We start from the raw sequence: 16,494 nt of genomic DNA on the forward strand, positions 1-16,494 counted from the left end.
GTGGATTAAAGACTTAAATGTAAGACCTAAAACAATAAAAACTCTAGAAGAAAATCTAGGCAATACCATTCAGGACATAGGCATAGGCAAAGGCTTCATGACTAAAACACCAAAAGCAATGGCAACAAAAGCCAGAATTGACAAATGGGATCTAATTAAACTAAAGAACTTATGCACAGCAAAAGAAACTATCATCAGAGTGAACAGGCAATCTACAGAATGGGAGAAAATTTTTACCATCTATCCTTCTGACAAAAGGCTAATATCCAGAATTTACAAGGAACTTAAATTCACACACACAAAAAAACAACAACAAACAGTTTCATCAAAAAGTGGGCAAAGTATATGACCAGACACTTCTCAAAAGAAGACATTTATGTGGCCAAAAAACATATGAAAAAAAGCTCATCATCACTGGTCATTAGAGAAATGCAAATCAAAATGGCAATGAGATACCATCTGACATCAGTTAGAATGGCGATCATTAAAAAGTCAGGAAAAAACAGATGCTGGAGAGGATAGGAATCTCCAGAGATGCTGGAGAAATAGGAATGCTTTTACACTGTTGGTGGGTGTATAAATTAGTTCAACCATTGTGGAAGACAGTGTGGCGATTCCTCAAGGATCTAGAACCAGAAATACCATTTGACCTAGCAATCACATTACTGGGTATATACCCAAAGAATTATAAATCATTCTACTATAAAGACACATACACACATGTTTATTGCAGCACTATTCTTAATAGAAAAGACTTGGAACCAACCCAAATGCCCACCAATGATAGACTGGATAAAGAAAATGTGGCACATATACACCATGGAATACTATGCAGCCATCAAAAAGGATGTGTTTGTGTCCTTTGCAGAGACATGGATAAAGCTGGAAACCATCATTTTCAGCAAACTAACCCAGGAACAGAAAACCAAACACTGCCTGTACTCACTCATAAGTGGGAGTTGAACAATGAGAACACATGGAAACAGGGAGGGGAACATCACACACCGGGGCCTGTCAGGAGGGGGGCAAGGGGAGGGAGAGCATTAGGAGAAATACCTAGTGTAGATGACAGGTTGATGGGTACAGCAGACCACCATGGCACGTGTATACCTGTGTAACAAACCTGCACATTCTGCACATGTACCCCAGAACTTAAAGTAGAATAAATAAATAATAAAAATAATTTTAAAAACAAATGATATATATGTAGAGTACCTCTGGATGGACAGATGATAAAAGTCCCCTGGGAAAGAGAACTGGAGAACAGGGTGGGAGGGAAAGAATTTCATTCTTTCTTTTGTCCCCATGTGTAGGAATTACTTTTCAAGAAAAGAGAAAAAAAAATGTGTTTTTGTTTCAGTTTATGCTAGAATTTAACTTTTGGTTCTGAAAAGTCTAGCTACTTACAGTTAAATCATTTAGCAAATAATACATGCCTAGAACCTACTGAATTGAGCTGAGGTTTAAGATTAAATTGTTGTATGTATACCTTGTTGGGTACTGAAGATTAAAGTTATCAATGAAATTATAATAATCACTACTTCTAAAACTTATACTCTGTATATATACAGTTATTCTTACAGTCTTTTCATATACAGATGATCCTTGACTTACGATGGGGTTACGTCCTGATAAACCCATGTTAGATGAAAATATTGTAAGTCAAAAATAATATACCTAACCTACTGAATATCATAGTTTAGCCTAGCCTACCTTAAACGTGCTCAGAACACTTGTATTAGCCTACAATTGGGCAGAGTCAACTGGAAACACAGAGCATCAATCAAAACTAGAAAACTAGAGCATCAATCCCCATTCTTTTTGGCACTAGGGACCGGTTTCGTGGAGGACAATTTTTCCATGGACTGGGGAGGGATGAGGGTGGGGGATGGTTTTGTGATGAAACTGCACCACCTCAGATCATCAGGCATTAGATTCTCATAAAGAGCGGCCAACCTAGATCCCTTGCATGTGCAGTTCACAATAGAGTTCGCGGTTCTATAAGAGTCTATTGCTGCTGCTGATCTGACAAGGTGGAGCTCAGGTGGTAATGCTTGCTCATGCCTGCTGCTAACCTTCTGTGCAGCCTGGTTCCTAACAGGCCATGGACCAGTACCAGTCCAAGACCCGGGGTTTGGGGACCCCCGCTCTAGAGTATCAGTTATTTACTTCCATGATCATGTGACTCACTGGGAGCTGTGCCTGGCTGCTGTTGCAGAGGATTGTGAGAGAGTATCTTATTACACATTGCGAGCCTGGGAAAAGATCAAAATCCAGAATTTGAAGTGTGGTTTGTATTGAATGCGTGTCACTTTCACACCATTGTAAAGTCGAAAAACTGTATCTCAAACCATCCTAAATTGGGGACCATCTGTATGTGGCTTGAAATGTTTCTTAGCTATCTGTAAGTTCCCTTGCAGATGCAGCCGTCTTTTAAGCACAGCATATGGTTTTTGCAATTATAAAAATAACATATACTCCTTATAATACATTTTTAAAATATAGCAAAAGTTAAAGAAGATTAACCAAGTATCCCATATTTTGGTGCATAGCTGAACTTTCTGTAAATATATCACTTTGTAAATATAGTTTGTTTAAATTGAATCATACCATGCATACTATTTTATGCCCTGATTTTTTTTCCATTGGTAATATATCTTCTCATGTCAGTATATAGTTAACTATGTGATTTAAAATAGTTGCATCGTATTTCATTGAATAAACATGCCATAATTTATTAAATCAAAAATATTGGTGGACATTTAGGTTATTTGCAGCGTTTTGTTGTTGTAAAGAACACTCCAGGCCAGGTGTGGTGGCTCATGCCTGTAATCTCAACACCTTGGGAGGTCGAAGCAGGTGGATCACTTAAGGCCAGGAGTTCGAAACTAGCCTGGCCAATGTGGTGAAACCCCGTCTCTACTAAAAATACAAAAATTAGCTGAGTGTGGTGACATGTACCTGTGGCCCCAGCTACTCAGAAGGCTGAGGCACAAGAATTGCCTAAACCTGGGAGGCGGAGTTTGTAGTGAGCCCAGATCACGCCACTGCACTCCAGCCTGGCCGAAAGAGTGAGACTCTGTCTCAAAACAAAAACAAAAACAAAACAAAGCAAAAAACCACTTCCTTGAATGCATTTCAGAGTATTTTTAAAAATAATTTCTAAAAGTGGTTTTACTGAATCAAAAGCCTTTCTTTTTTTTTGAAGACTTTTGATACTTATTACTAAATTTGTGTCCCCCAGGGGTCTTTTAAAATATTACCTGAATTTTTCTTTTGAAAATGGTTACAAAAGTGACTCATACTTAAAAATTAAAGTGTCTCTGTGACTAACAAGCATATAAAAAATGCTCAACTAATCATTAGAGAAATGAAAATCAAAACCACAATGAGATACCATCTCGTGTCAGTCAGAATGGCTATTGTTAAAACGTCAAAAAATAGCAGATGTTGGCAAGGTTTCAGAGAAATAGGACACTTATACACTGCTGGTGGGAATGTAAGTTCAGCCATTATGGAAAGCAGTGTGGCGATTTCTCAAAGAACTTAAAACAGAAATACCATTCAACCCAACAATCCCATTATTGGATATATGCCCAAAGGAATATAACTCGTTCTACCATAAAGACACATGCACGTGTCTTTATGTCTACATTCATCGCAGCACTATACGTAATAGCAAAGTCATGGAGTCAACCTCAGTGCCCATCCGTGGTAGACTGGATAAAGAAAATGTGGTACACATTATACCATGGAATACTATGTAGCCATAAAAAGGAATGAGATAATGTCCTTTGTAGCAACATGAATGGAACTGGAGGCCATAATCCTAAGGGAACTAACATAGGCATAGAAAACCAAATGTTCTCACTTCTAAGTGGGAGCTAAGCATTGATTACACATGGGCACAAAGAAGGGAACAACAGACACTGGGGCTTACTTGACGATGGAGGGTAGGAGGAGAGAGAGGATCGAAAAAGTAGTTGTCAGGCACTATGCTTTTTACCTCGGTGATGAAACAACCCTGTACACCAAACCTCTGTGACACACAATTTACCTGTATAACAAACCTGCACATGTACCCCGAACCTAAAATAAAACTTACAAAAGTTAAAGTGTCTAGTACATAACTCCCAGTAAATTTATTTTAAATCAAAGAGCTGATTATGATTTTGTGTTAATTGTATCTAGAATTTGCATGGTTGTTAAGATGGATCGGAATCTGTTTGCTATGAAGTACAGTCAAAGGGAAATATTTGTTTTTTCCCTTTGTTTTCTTTGACAAAGGAAAAACTGTCACCCATAAAAGTCTTTTTTTTTTTTTTTTTTTTTTTAAATAACTTACAGGTCAAAGAATTAGAAGAGCAACTAGAAAATGAAACACTCCACAAAGAAATACACAACCTTAAACAGCAACTGGAGCTTCTAGAAGAAGATAAAAAGGAATTGGAATTGAAATATCAGAATTCTGAAGAGAAAGCCAGAAATTTAAAGCACTCTGGTAAAAGCATTGAGTAGGCTACTATGTCTTACTACTAATCTTTGAATTACTCATGCCTAGTACAAAACCTGGCTATAGTTAGTCTAGAACATTTACTGAATGCTGTGGGAAAATACAAAGATTTGTTTTTAAATTCCTTCATTTCTAACCATTGCAATTCAGTAGAATAGCTGCTGTATTAAATAATTCACAAATATTTAGACTTCTTTTTTGGACTTAGAGCCCTTATGAACATCATATACAGAATTAAGACACAGAGATACCATTAGCATAGGAAGACCAAACTTTTCAGGGAGCTTGAGGTGAATATTCATTATGTACTTTATTTTGTTCACTTAGAGTGCATTTTTAGAAAGTATTAAACTTTTTAAACATACTATCTTCATCTTTGGTGTGCATACCACCTTCATCTTTGGTATCTAATTATACACACGAAGTAATACTTTCTATATCGTACTTAACAATGAACTGGGCAACAATATATCTATTAAATGGAAAACCTTTTAAAACACCAGGGGATACTTAAATCAAAAGATTTATTCATTCAGTTCTAGAAGGCTTAACGGGAATGTGCGAGTTAGATTATTATGCAGGCATATGTGTAAGTCTCTGTTGGAAGGTCGGTAATTTAAGAAGGCAGGTACATTCCCTTTATAATAGCTTCAATATTCACCTCAGATATTTTTTGGTTAATTTTATACTAGAATTTTGAAACCTATGCAGAAGAACCACGTAAGCCTTTTTTCCTTCTAAAAGCATTCAGTGCTTTCTAATCCACAATAAAAATTGATTATAATTTAATTTTTAATTGATCCAAAATTAAGAAATATTCCATTATTTTTAGTGAATATCAGAGTAGCCTGTAGCCAAAGCCACCTTTATTATGAATGGAGGAGGCAGACACTGGAAACACATGAGGTTCAATTCTGAATGCCTTTTATTAATGCTTAGCATCTGCTGTGTGTGTACCCAGCCCTATCCTAGGATACACTACTTAAGAGGCTGAGACAGGAGAATGGTGTGAACCCGGGAGGCGCGGAGCTTGCAGTGATCCGAGATCACGCCACTGCACTCCAGCCTAGGTGACAGAGCAAGACTCCATCTCAAAAAAAAAAAAAAAAAAAAAGAAGGAAAGGAACTATGCTTTTTGTCTTCAGAGAACTCGTATTCCTCTTGGAGGGATAGGTGCATACACATGAAATGACCAGTGGATTCTCAGTTTAGGAGAGCATAGCCCACACTGCCTATTTAAGTGTTGAGGGTAAATACAAATGGACAGATCCTTGGGGGTACACTTAGTTGGGGAGAGTGGAATGGCTGTGGATGGGGAGAGCTACCTCTGAATGCCAACAGTATGCAGCACCTTTTACCCATTATCTCATAGGTATAAGCATCTGTGATATAAACAAGTTCAGTTCCTTGAAGTCAGGTGTTATGTCTTCTGTAGCACCATTCATAGGCATTTTGACATCGTTGGTGCTTGCTAAGTAAAATGCCTGCTTCATGAAAGACTTGAAGGAATATGGTGCATTTCCAGAAATATCTTCAAAAGAGCAAAAAGTTTCTGAGTTACAGATTTAGGAAGCTGAATCTGGTTAAAATCAAAGACTCTAGTATTTGCAGTTTTTGAAGGAAATTAAGCAGGGGAGAGAAGTATGCAGTTATTAAAATTCATTACTAAATGTCATCTTTAAAATTAATTCTTGGTCTGTATACTTTTAAAGTCAAGTATTAACGATTTCTTAGTGTTTGAGTAATATACTTCGTTGTTAACAAATATTTCTTCAGCCTACTCACTTCTTCCTACCCTTCAGCCATTGTTTTGAATGTTTTTTCTTTTCTAAAGTTGTATATACAGCAAAAAGATAACATTTAATATCGATAGATGGGAGTCCTCTCTTGCATTAGCAATAGACTAGATAGTGAAAAGTTTAAAAAGGTCTGCAATTTCATATTGAAATTTTTTATTTTGCCTTAATAAAAAGAACTTACTTTTGAGAAAGGTTATGTTCTTTCTTTCACATGTATGAACAATGTTTAGTTGCTTGTTTCAGCTCTCTTCTGAATGCTTGCTCTCTGTGCAGTTGATGAACTCCAGAAACGAGTGAACCAGTCTGAGAATTCAGTACCTCCACCACCTCCTCCTCCACCACCACTTCCCCCTCCACCTCCCAATCCTATCCGGTAAGCATATCCAGGAAGACTGCTCTGCATCAAATGTTCTTCCCCATCAGATTGTGCCATGAGAGGAGCCATATTAAAAGCATGAAAGGTACTAGCTGATGCTTTTCTTGGAAATTTTTCTAAAGGCCAGTGATATGGTTTGGTTGTGTCTCCACCCAAATCTCCTCTTGAATTGTAGCTCCCACAATTCCCATGTGTCATGGGAGGTAATTGAATCATTAGGGTGCGTCTTTCCCGCACTGTTCTCATGATAGGGAATCTCATGAGATCTCATGGTTTTATAAAGAGGAGTTCCCCTGCACAAGTTCTCTCTTCCCTGCTGCCATGTAAGATGTGACTTGCTTCTCCTTGCCTTCCGCCGTGATTGTGAGGCCTCCCCAGCCATGTGGAACTGTGAGTCAAGTAAACCTCTTTCCTTTATAATTACCCAGTCTCAGGTCTATCTTTATTAGCAGCATGAGAATGGCCTAATAAGCCAATATGTTATTCCCTTCTTGTAATATATAAATTTTATTCAATAACATTAAGATTTCCTTTAATGGTAAGAACAAGGAATTTTGAGCTTCTCCAGAATGTGTTTACTTTTCTGTCTTGCTAATTCGAATTTGAAAAGCTCTGGTTTGTTCATTTATTTTAGAAATAAAAATACTAAATGAAAATGTAAACATACTAATTGTTATAAACGAGTAATTAAACTAGAAGTATTAATTACTTTTATCCCTTTCCTCGTATTTATACCTTTAGTAAGGTTAAGAGAGGAACCTTCCATAAGAAAGATAAATTATGTTTAAATTCTTGTGACAGGAAGTCACATATGCAGACAGGAATTCGTATTTTCTGAAGCCTAAGGTGACATGATGGCATTATGTATGTCACTTGAGCACAATACACACTAGGAGATTTAGAGTCAAATTTTGCCTTCTTTATGGTTCCACATGCCACCATCCAGAATTACATAAGACAACCTCCTTGCCAAGGTGACAACTTATGTGCTCATGTCATGATATTAGCTGCTTTTGTATAATTTGTTCTTTAATAAATGGCATTTAAAAACTTTTGCTAGTTTTTTTTTTTTAACCTTTCATTAACTCATGTGATTTGTTTAATCCTTTCACACAGAGAGGCCATTTATTCATACTTTGCACCTTTGCTGATCCATCTGAATAGAATGTGTAGCATGTTCCTCCCACACAACTATGAAAATGGGACTTTGCCTTTTAAAAAGAGTCTCATTAGTTTTCCTTACTGAGCAGGGTATGACATAATCTACTTTAAGCCATTGAAGTAGTTAAGGCAAAATAATTTTTACACGTGATAGAGCCAAGAGTCAATTGAAAGAATTTCAGGTATTTTAAAATCTTTCTCTCCCGGGTAGCTAAATCTGTAGGAGATATTCTGGATTTGACATTTAAAATTGGAAATTCATCACTTTGATCTTTCTCTAAGGTCTGGGATTTTGAGCTGATAAGAAAGGTCACTTCTGTCCACGAAGAGGGAGAACGATTAAAAAGTAATTACAGTCTTGCTGGTGGCCTTTAATTTTTATTCTCAGAAATGTTGAGAGCCCCTAGAATTAAAAGTAAATTATAACCTAAGTAGAATTTTTTTTCCCAAAGAGCACTTTACAGTTACGCTGAGAAATGAATGTTCAGGACTATTTGTGTCTCAAGTGTGAACTCTTTTATAAGGCTCTTTAAAGAAAATTTTATTGAATAATATGATTTTTATTTTAAGATGAATTTAAATAGTACAGGACATAATTTTTAAAAGAAAAGAGATTTTTTTTGTGAGGAGTGCTTTCTTGCCAAAGAGGTGTATTTGCATATGTATTGAGTTTGAGTGGATTTTGTATTCACAAATCAAAGTTTTCTAACTTTGTTCCTGACCCATTTGTTTTATACAGATGTAAATCATGGTTAGAAATGAAAGCGGGGGCCGGGCACGGTGGCTCAAGCCTGTAATCCCAGCACTTTGGGAGGCCGAGACGGGCGGATCACGAGGTCAGAAGATCGAGACCATCCTGGCTGATACGGTGAAACCCCGTCTCTACTAAAAAATACAAAAAACTAGCCGGGCGAGGTGGCAGGCGCCTGTAGTCCCAGCTACTCGGGAGGCTGAGGCAGGAGAATGGCGTAAACCCGGGAGGCAGAGCTTGCAGTGAGCTGAGATCCGGCCACCGCATTCCAGCCTGGGCGACAGAGCAAGACTCCGTCTCAAAAAAAAAAAAAAAAAAAAAAGAAAGAAATGAAAGCGGGAAGAAAAAAAAAAGACTGGGGCCTGTGGCTTCTTTAAGTGGCCTTACTGCTTTTCCCTTCTCTTCCCTCTCATTTGACTCCAAGAATAGGTAGAAGAAAGAGGAAGAAGGCAAATCTTGGTCATTTTGTCCCAGTGGCAGTGAAAGTAGGACAGGTTTTATGCAGATATAGTTCATGGGGAGAGGGTTGAGGCTATTAAGTGTTTTTTTTTAAAGAAACAGAACATGTATATCTGTAGATACAGATATAGGCAGATATACATACAGATTTATTATAAGAAATTGGCTCATGTGATTATGGAGGCTGTCAAGCCCTGAGGTCTGTAGGGTGAGTTGGCAAGCTGGACACCCAAAAGAATCAGTGGTGTGGTTCCAGGCTGAGTCTAGGGGCCTGAGAACTGGCAGAACCTATGGTGTAGTTTTATTCCGAAGTTTGACAGGCTCCAGGCCCAGGAAGTGGCAGTGTGTTAGTTCAAGTTCGAAAGCAAGAAAAAGCCAATAACCCAGTTTGAAGGCAGTCGGACAGGAGGAAGTCCCTGTTAGTTGAAGGAGGATCAGCCTTGTTGTTCTAATTAGGCCTTCAAATGATTGGCTGAGGGCCACCTACCTCAGGGAGGACCATCTGCTTTACTCAGTCTACTGATTGAAATGTTAATGTCATCCACAGCATCCTCATGGAAACACCAGAATCATGTTTAACCAAGTAGCTCTGGCACCCCATGGCCCAGTCAAGTTGACACACAAAATAACTATTACAGTGGCCATGACGGACACTTGAAAACTAACAGGTGAAGGTTGGGCGCGGTGGCTCACGCCTGTAATCCCAGCACTTTGGGAGGCCGACATGGGCAGATCACGGGGTCAGGAGATCAAGACCATCCTGGCTAACACGGTGAAACCCCGTCTCTACTAAAAATTCAAAAAATTAGCCGGGCATGGTGGGAGGCACCTGTAGTCCCAGCTACTTGGGAGGCTGAGGCAGGAGAATGGCAGGAACCTGGGAGGCAGAGCTTGCCATGAGCCAAGATCGCACCATTGCACTCCAGCCTGGGCGACAGAGCAAGACTCTGTCTCAAAAAAAACAAAAACAAAAAAACTAGGGTAAAAATTCTCCACTGAAATGTTCCATCTTGGGACGACACGTGCCTGAAATTTTATTCATTCAATTGAAAGGACAGTGAAATGGGGCAGTGATGGCCAGAGGTTTGAGTATGGGTCCCAGATGTCTTGACCTAATCTCCTCTGGCCTGTGAGTCCTGCCTTCCCTGTAGTGTGAGTCCCATCTTGACTGTTGGTTTTAATATTGCAATGATTTTCCTCTGAGCACTGTATGTCTACAGCTTATGCTTCAACTCAGAATCCTTTACGCTAACGCTTTCTGTCATCTAGGTGGTTTATGCTAATAAACAGGTATTATTCTTCACACGTGTAAATATATATATAAGTACTCTGAGCAGTAAAAAATAAATTCCTGCTTCATCATCTTTATGTACAATAATGTACACTTGCAAAATTTCCTCGTAGAACCAGAGGCAAAGTCAGTGCAGGGTGTGGTGCGAGGGTAAGGTGAGACATCTGATTAGTGAGAACCCTCCTGACTCCCAGCCCACCATGGAGTGGTAACAAGTAGATTCAGCTGACAGAATGGCAAATTGAGCAAGTAAAGTTTATTTCATTCTTTATAACTTCTAGAATAAAATGTACTTATTTCAAAGTTCTATGTAAATTAGAGTTTCTAACTTTTGTGAAAATAATTTAATTCCATTAGGCCATTGCAAGCCCAAAGAAGAGAAACTAGACAAAGTCAGAAGCTCCGTGATTGGTTCCCAAGCTAGATAGAGCAGGATGCGTTTTTTTCTTTCTACTGTGCTTTATGGGAGATTATCCAGTGAGTCTGGGAATTTTAAGAAAAGGCAATTAGGAAGGGGATTAATAATATAAGCAAACGTAGAAGTGAAAAGTTAAAAAAGCTAGAAATTATAATGATTAAGAAACTGGAGGCTGGGCACAATGACTCACGTCTGTAATCCCAGCCTTTTGGGAGGCCGAGGCAGGAAGATTGCTTGAGGCCAGGAGTTCAGGACCAGCCTAGGCAACATGGTGAGACCCCTCCAAAAAATTAAAAAACATTAACCAGGAGTGATGGTGTACCTGTAGTCCCAGCTACTCCAAAGGCTGAGGCAGGAAGATCACTTGAGCGCAGGAGATCAGAGCTGCAATGAGTGGTGATCGTGCCCTTGCTCTCCAGCATGGGCAACAGAGTGAGACCCTGTGTCAGGAAAAAAAAAAAAAAAAAAGGATAAAAAAGAAGCCTTGGGTGGTGATACCTTCTGAACAAGCGTTACTCTGTATATCCATTTGCCCCTTTTCCTAAGGGCAACATTATGCCTTTCTTATCCTCCAAGTATTTGTTTTCTATTGCTGGACTGTTTTGCAAATACAGTTCACCACACTGAGTTCATTTATGATGCAGCTGAAGGAATTCAAAAATTATTGATTCACTCATGTTTTGGTAAACATTTTAGGGAGGAAATGATAATATATGCAGATATGTACACAAGCCAATGTACAGTTTTAAAATAATGTTAAAGTGAACATCTGTGTAATCACCCTCCAAATCAAGAAATAGGCAATACTGGCACCCTAATTCTTTCCTTTGATCCGTTTCCAAAGATAAGCACCTTTCTCTCTAATTGCTGTCTTTTATGGTGATCATTTCCTTGCATTATTGAAGAAAACTTTTCCTGCCTAACATGTATCCCTAAACTACTGTAAATATCTGTATGGCTTGGTTTTGAACTTTATATAATTGGAATTTTCATGTATCCTTGTGGTCTTGCTCTTTTTAGTCTACATTATTATTTTTATTTATTTATATATGTATTTTTTTTTTTTTTTTTAGATGGAGTTTCGCTCTTGTTGCCCAAGCTGGAGTGCAGTGGTGCGATCTTGGCTCACTGCAACCTCTGCCTCCCAGGTTCAAGCGATTCTCCTGCCTCAGCTTCCCAAGTAGCTGGGATTACAGACACCCGCCACCACGCCCAGCTAATGTTTTCATATTTTTAGTACAGACAGGGTGTTACCATGTTGGCAAGGCTGGTCTCGAACTCCTGACCTCAGGTGATCCACCCACCTTGGCCTCCCAAAGTACTGGGATTACAGGTGTGAGCCACCGCTCCCAGCCTACTCTACACTATTTTGTAAGATTCATCCGTTGTGTAGCTTAAGTCTATTCATATTCACTGATACCTAATTCACTTTATGAAGGTCTCAGAATGTACTTATCCATTGTGGTGCTGATGGACATTTGAATTATTACCAGTTCTGGGGAATCACGGAAATTCTTCATGAGCATTCTTGTTCATGTATCCTGGTGCACGAGTGCTTGCCTTTCTGTTGGATATGTGGCAGTGGAATCACTGGCTCATAGGATACATATATTTTTGACTCTACTAGATAATTACAAAGAGTTTTCCAGAGTGGAAGGTACTATCAATTTATATATCCTCTTTGGTTTGAGAACTTCTGTTACTCCACAGACCCACTAACCCTTGATATTACCAGATTTATTTTGTCTATTTGCTGAATGTATAGTGATATCCCCGCGTGGGTTTGTGTTTGCCTAACAGCTAATGAAGTCAAGCACCTCTTTTGTATATGTATTGGAAATTTGGACATCTTTTTTGGAGTTGCAAGGTTCTCTTCCATTTTGTATTATGCACTTTTTCTCATTGATCTATAGAATTTTGTTATATATCCTTTTTATTCTGCATATCAAAGGTTATAAAATTTTAGTATAGTCAAATTTATCATAATTTGATTTTACATAGATTTGTTTTTAAATGGACCAGAGAGAGTGGTGTAAATATATTTTATCCGTAAGTATTTGGTCTACATCATGTGGATTCAGATGTTTTTATACCCATAGTTCACAAATAGGTTGGTACTGATAACATACACTTCTTACTATGAAACACTCCCTAATTCTTTCATTCTTCTCTCCCCCTCTAACCTAGTACATAGAGAGCTATTTCTGAATTTTATATATATGAGTATTGAAATTTTTTGTCTCTTTTTCCTTTGTTAAGTCTGTATGCATTTTACTATTAGTTATAGCAGTGTACTTTCTCCAATAATGAGTTTGGTTTTATACAGAAGAGGATGAGACGTATTTCTCTTCTGTAAAGTGATGAAAACTTTAATATTATTAAAAATGGAAAGTAGACGACTTAAATTGTAGTTGTCTATTCATGCACCTACCAAAGAGTGAGATTTTTACTGATTATTTAGGATCTAGGTATCCAGTAATCTCCTGTTGATCTTTTTCTTTCTCCCAAAGATCCCTCATGTCCATGATCAGGAAACGATCCCACCCCAGTGGCAGTGGTGCTAAGAAAGAAAAGGCAACTCAACCAGAAGCAAGTAAGCATCACTTCCATTGGTGCAAGTGCTGGATGGTGTACATTTTGGGGGCAATTCACATGTGTGTTAAGTTCTTTGACAATAAACATGTTGTTGTATAACATTTATAGTATAAAGCACTGAACAGCTGTAAGAATGAACCAGTGACCTTCATTGCCTTCCTGTAGTTTATTATCCAGAGGAGATCAACACGCACACCTCACTGTAATGAGAGACATACTGGCAAATATATTTTCATTAAAGGTCAGGGTACCTTGGAGTGTACTGGAGAGAGAGGGAGTAATTCCAAATGAGGGATTTGGGGCAAGACTTCTTAGAGTTGGTAGCAAGTGACCTGGGACTTTGTCAAATACTTAGTATATACTACTACACTGTTGTGTGCTGGCGATACATGATATAGAAGTTACATTCTAGTGTAACTAGGCAGGAAGTAAACAAGTAAATATGTAATTATTTAAATACAATTAAGGAGGAGTACACGGTGCTAAGAGATAGTGGAAGTGGACTGCTGGTGTCTGAAAGTGATGTTCAAGCTGAGTAGTTGTGCCTTTAGAACATTGGGTGGGTTGGGTGGGTGGTGTTTAGGGTAAAACCATTTCAAATAGAGGAGCAGCGGATTCAAAGGTCCAAAGTGTCCAGGAAGGAACTTGGCATATTAGGAAACTGAAAGAAAGTTGATATGGCTGGAACATGGTGGCCAAGAGAGGAGGTCTAATAGGTAGGCAAGATCCAGATTCTGGAGGTCAAGGTCAAGGTTCTGGAATTTCTCCTAAGAGCAGTAGAAGTTTTAAGCAGAGGTATAACATGATGAGAATTGTCCTTAAAAAAATCGCACTGGCTGCAGTGAGAGAACAGACTGTAAATGGATGAGGGTGGATGAGGGAAGACTATTGCAGTCATTCAGATGAATGTTGATGGTAGCTTAGATGAGGGTGGTAGCAGCAGGGGTAGAGAGACATGCATGAATTCAGGAACTATTTAGGGAGGTAAAATTCAGAGGACTCTGGTTCATTGGAGATAGATATATACAGGACAATGATTAGATGGTCCTGGAGGGAGAAGGGCCCTCCCATTGAGCAGAGCCAGCAAGTGGCTAGATGCACTGGAGTCAGTTTGGTGTGCACCCACAGTGACAGCAAAGGCTTAAAACAAGGGGGCCAGATCTTGGTCCTCTGTGCCACTGTTCTAATTCCATAGCCTCCATGCAGATTCGGGGCAGATAGCTGCTGTGTTCCAGACTCTTCGTCCTCCTTTTTATCCTATTTTGTTAGTACAAACAACATGGTAATGAGTAGCTCATTACCATGCATTGTGACAGCATTTTGCTTTAAATTCTGTTACTTTAAGGATTTAATGTCCCACTCCCTACCTCTACTCTGGCTGTGGTGTTTGAGTTATTTCCACCTCTCTCCCCTGAGCAGATTGCAAGCTCTTTGAGGGTTTACTCTTCTCGGCAACATCCCCCTGCTTTCATGCGTATTGAATGAACTGAAATTTGGACTTCGTTTTTTGTCTCTTAGCAGGAATCTTGCAGCACCATTACAAATGAAAGCTGATTTCATCTCTAAGAATTGGCTTTCTGTGCCTGCCTTCTGCAATCCTTTGGACTCTATTCCTCTGCACATTAATGGGGCTGTAAGGCAAAGTCTGCATTGCACAAGGCATTGCAGGATTCTGAAGCAGTTCCGCCTTTGGTGATTTGCTGGACAGCCCTGCTCTTGGGTTACTGGCTGTTAGCGTTTCCTGATGCTGTAATTTAAATTTTGTTTCAATTTTTTCGGGGGAGACAATTGGTATATCTTAGAGGATTGGGGGGAAATTGGAATAAAATGAATTTTCCTTCCAAGTAAATCACATCATCAACTTGTCAACTTTGATAGCACCTTAAATTAAAAAGAAAAATTATTCTAAAATTTCTTAACCCCCAATTTTAGGAACTATACAGTTTTTCTTACAAAAATGATATTTATTTATAATTCATGAAATGTGACAGTATTTTCTCACACATCCTTGGGCTACCGGATTGCTATTTTGGGATTCTAAGTAGAGTTACCAATATAGAAGTTGCTCTTGAGATTTTTAGACTGGAGCAACCCTAAAAATCATGCAGCCTTGAATAATGCGTACTGTACTCACACGTGGCTGAAGCAGTACCCTCTGTCTATCTGGCAAGGCAGTTATTTATAGTGTCTTGTTAATAGGTCACACTGAAAAATAGTTGTTGAGTGAATAAATCAATGATTAAATGCATGATGAATTAATGTCAAGCATCAAACATTAGAATTCTCTGTGACACTTTGGGGTTTGCATTTATAACATAGTGACTTGTCTCACATTCACTATGTTTTCTTTCTTAGGTTAGCATCTTACGATGGCTTTTAACTTACAGTTGATGAGGTTTTCAGAGTTTATAAGTAGGGGAACGTTTACTCCTTACTAATGGCTCTAAAAATCTTCATTGTAAAGAAAGACTGCAGAATATTTTATAGATAGTTTTAAGAATTGAATGTAAGAGATCATTACACTCTGGAAATAATAACTCTGATTTTGACAAGAATGTATTTATTAGGTCAGTTCTGGATTTCAAAAGTATGCCTACTGTTAATCACACATTCAGGTTATTAATTTGTTGATATTTTCTTACTTTGCTGTGCCTTGATTTGCTAATCTGTAGAATGGGGATAATAGTACTTCCTATTTCACAGGATTGTTGTGAGAATTAGTGAGTCTCACAATGTGAAAAGTGTTTAGAGTAGTATCCATCACAGAAGAAACTCATAATGTTACCATGGAAAAACATGGAAAAGGTACTAGCCATCATGTGGGAGGGTCAAAGGGAATCCTCATCCCACAGGTTCTTGTGATTATTGTAGCTAAGGAAATTTCTTTAACTTTATGACCTGATGTCAGATTTGAACTTAATTCAACTATAATATATTCTTTAGAAATGTGGTATATCATAGTGGCATAAGATTTTTTTTTAAATTACCTTAAAAAAAAAAAAGTTAGTGAAATAGTAATCCTGTGGAATTTGGAAATTCATTTTTGTTTCTTCGAGGTAATAGCAGAAGGTTTTATTTAGTAATCAGGTGATGGTTTTGTCTGTGGGTCTTTTTTTTTTTTTTTTTAAGGA

The 16,494-nt window shown here is 38.3% G+C and overlaps 1 protein-coding gene across 2 annotated transcripts in view; it reads left to right on the forward strand.

Moving 5' to 3' along the window:
• SHTN1 (shootin 1) overlaps nucleotides 1-16,494 on the forward strand; it is a 121,765-nt gene that overhangs the window by 71,846 nt on the left and 33,425 nt on the right. For both annotated transcript variants that reach the window (XM_023224300.1, XM_023224301.1), the window contains 3 exons: nucleotides 4,348-4,501; nucleotides 6,586-6,685; nucleotides 13,279-13,361. In XM_023224300.1, coding sequence (XP_023080068.1) covers nucleotides 4,348-4,501; nucleotides 6,586-6,685; nucleotides 13,279-13,361 — 337 coding nt within the window. The remainder of the gene's footprint in view (nucleotides 1-4,347; nucleotides 4,502-6,585; nucleotides 6,686-13,278; nucleotides 13,362-16,494) is intronic.

Source organism: Piliocolobus tephrosceles, chromosome 9 (assembly GCF_002776525.5).
Source record: "Piliocolobus tephrosceles isolate RC106 chromosome 9, ASM277652v3, whole genome shotgun sequence".
Classification (NCBI taxonomy): Eukaryota; Metazoa; Chordata; class Mammalia; order Primates; family Cercopithecidae; genus Piliocolobus; species Piliocolobus tephrosceles.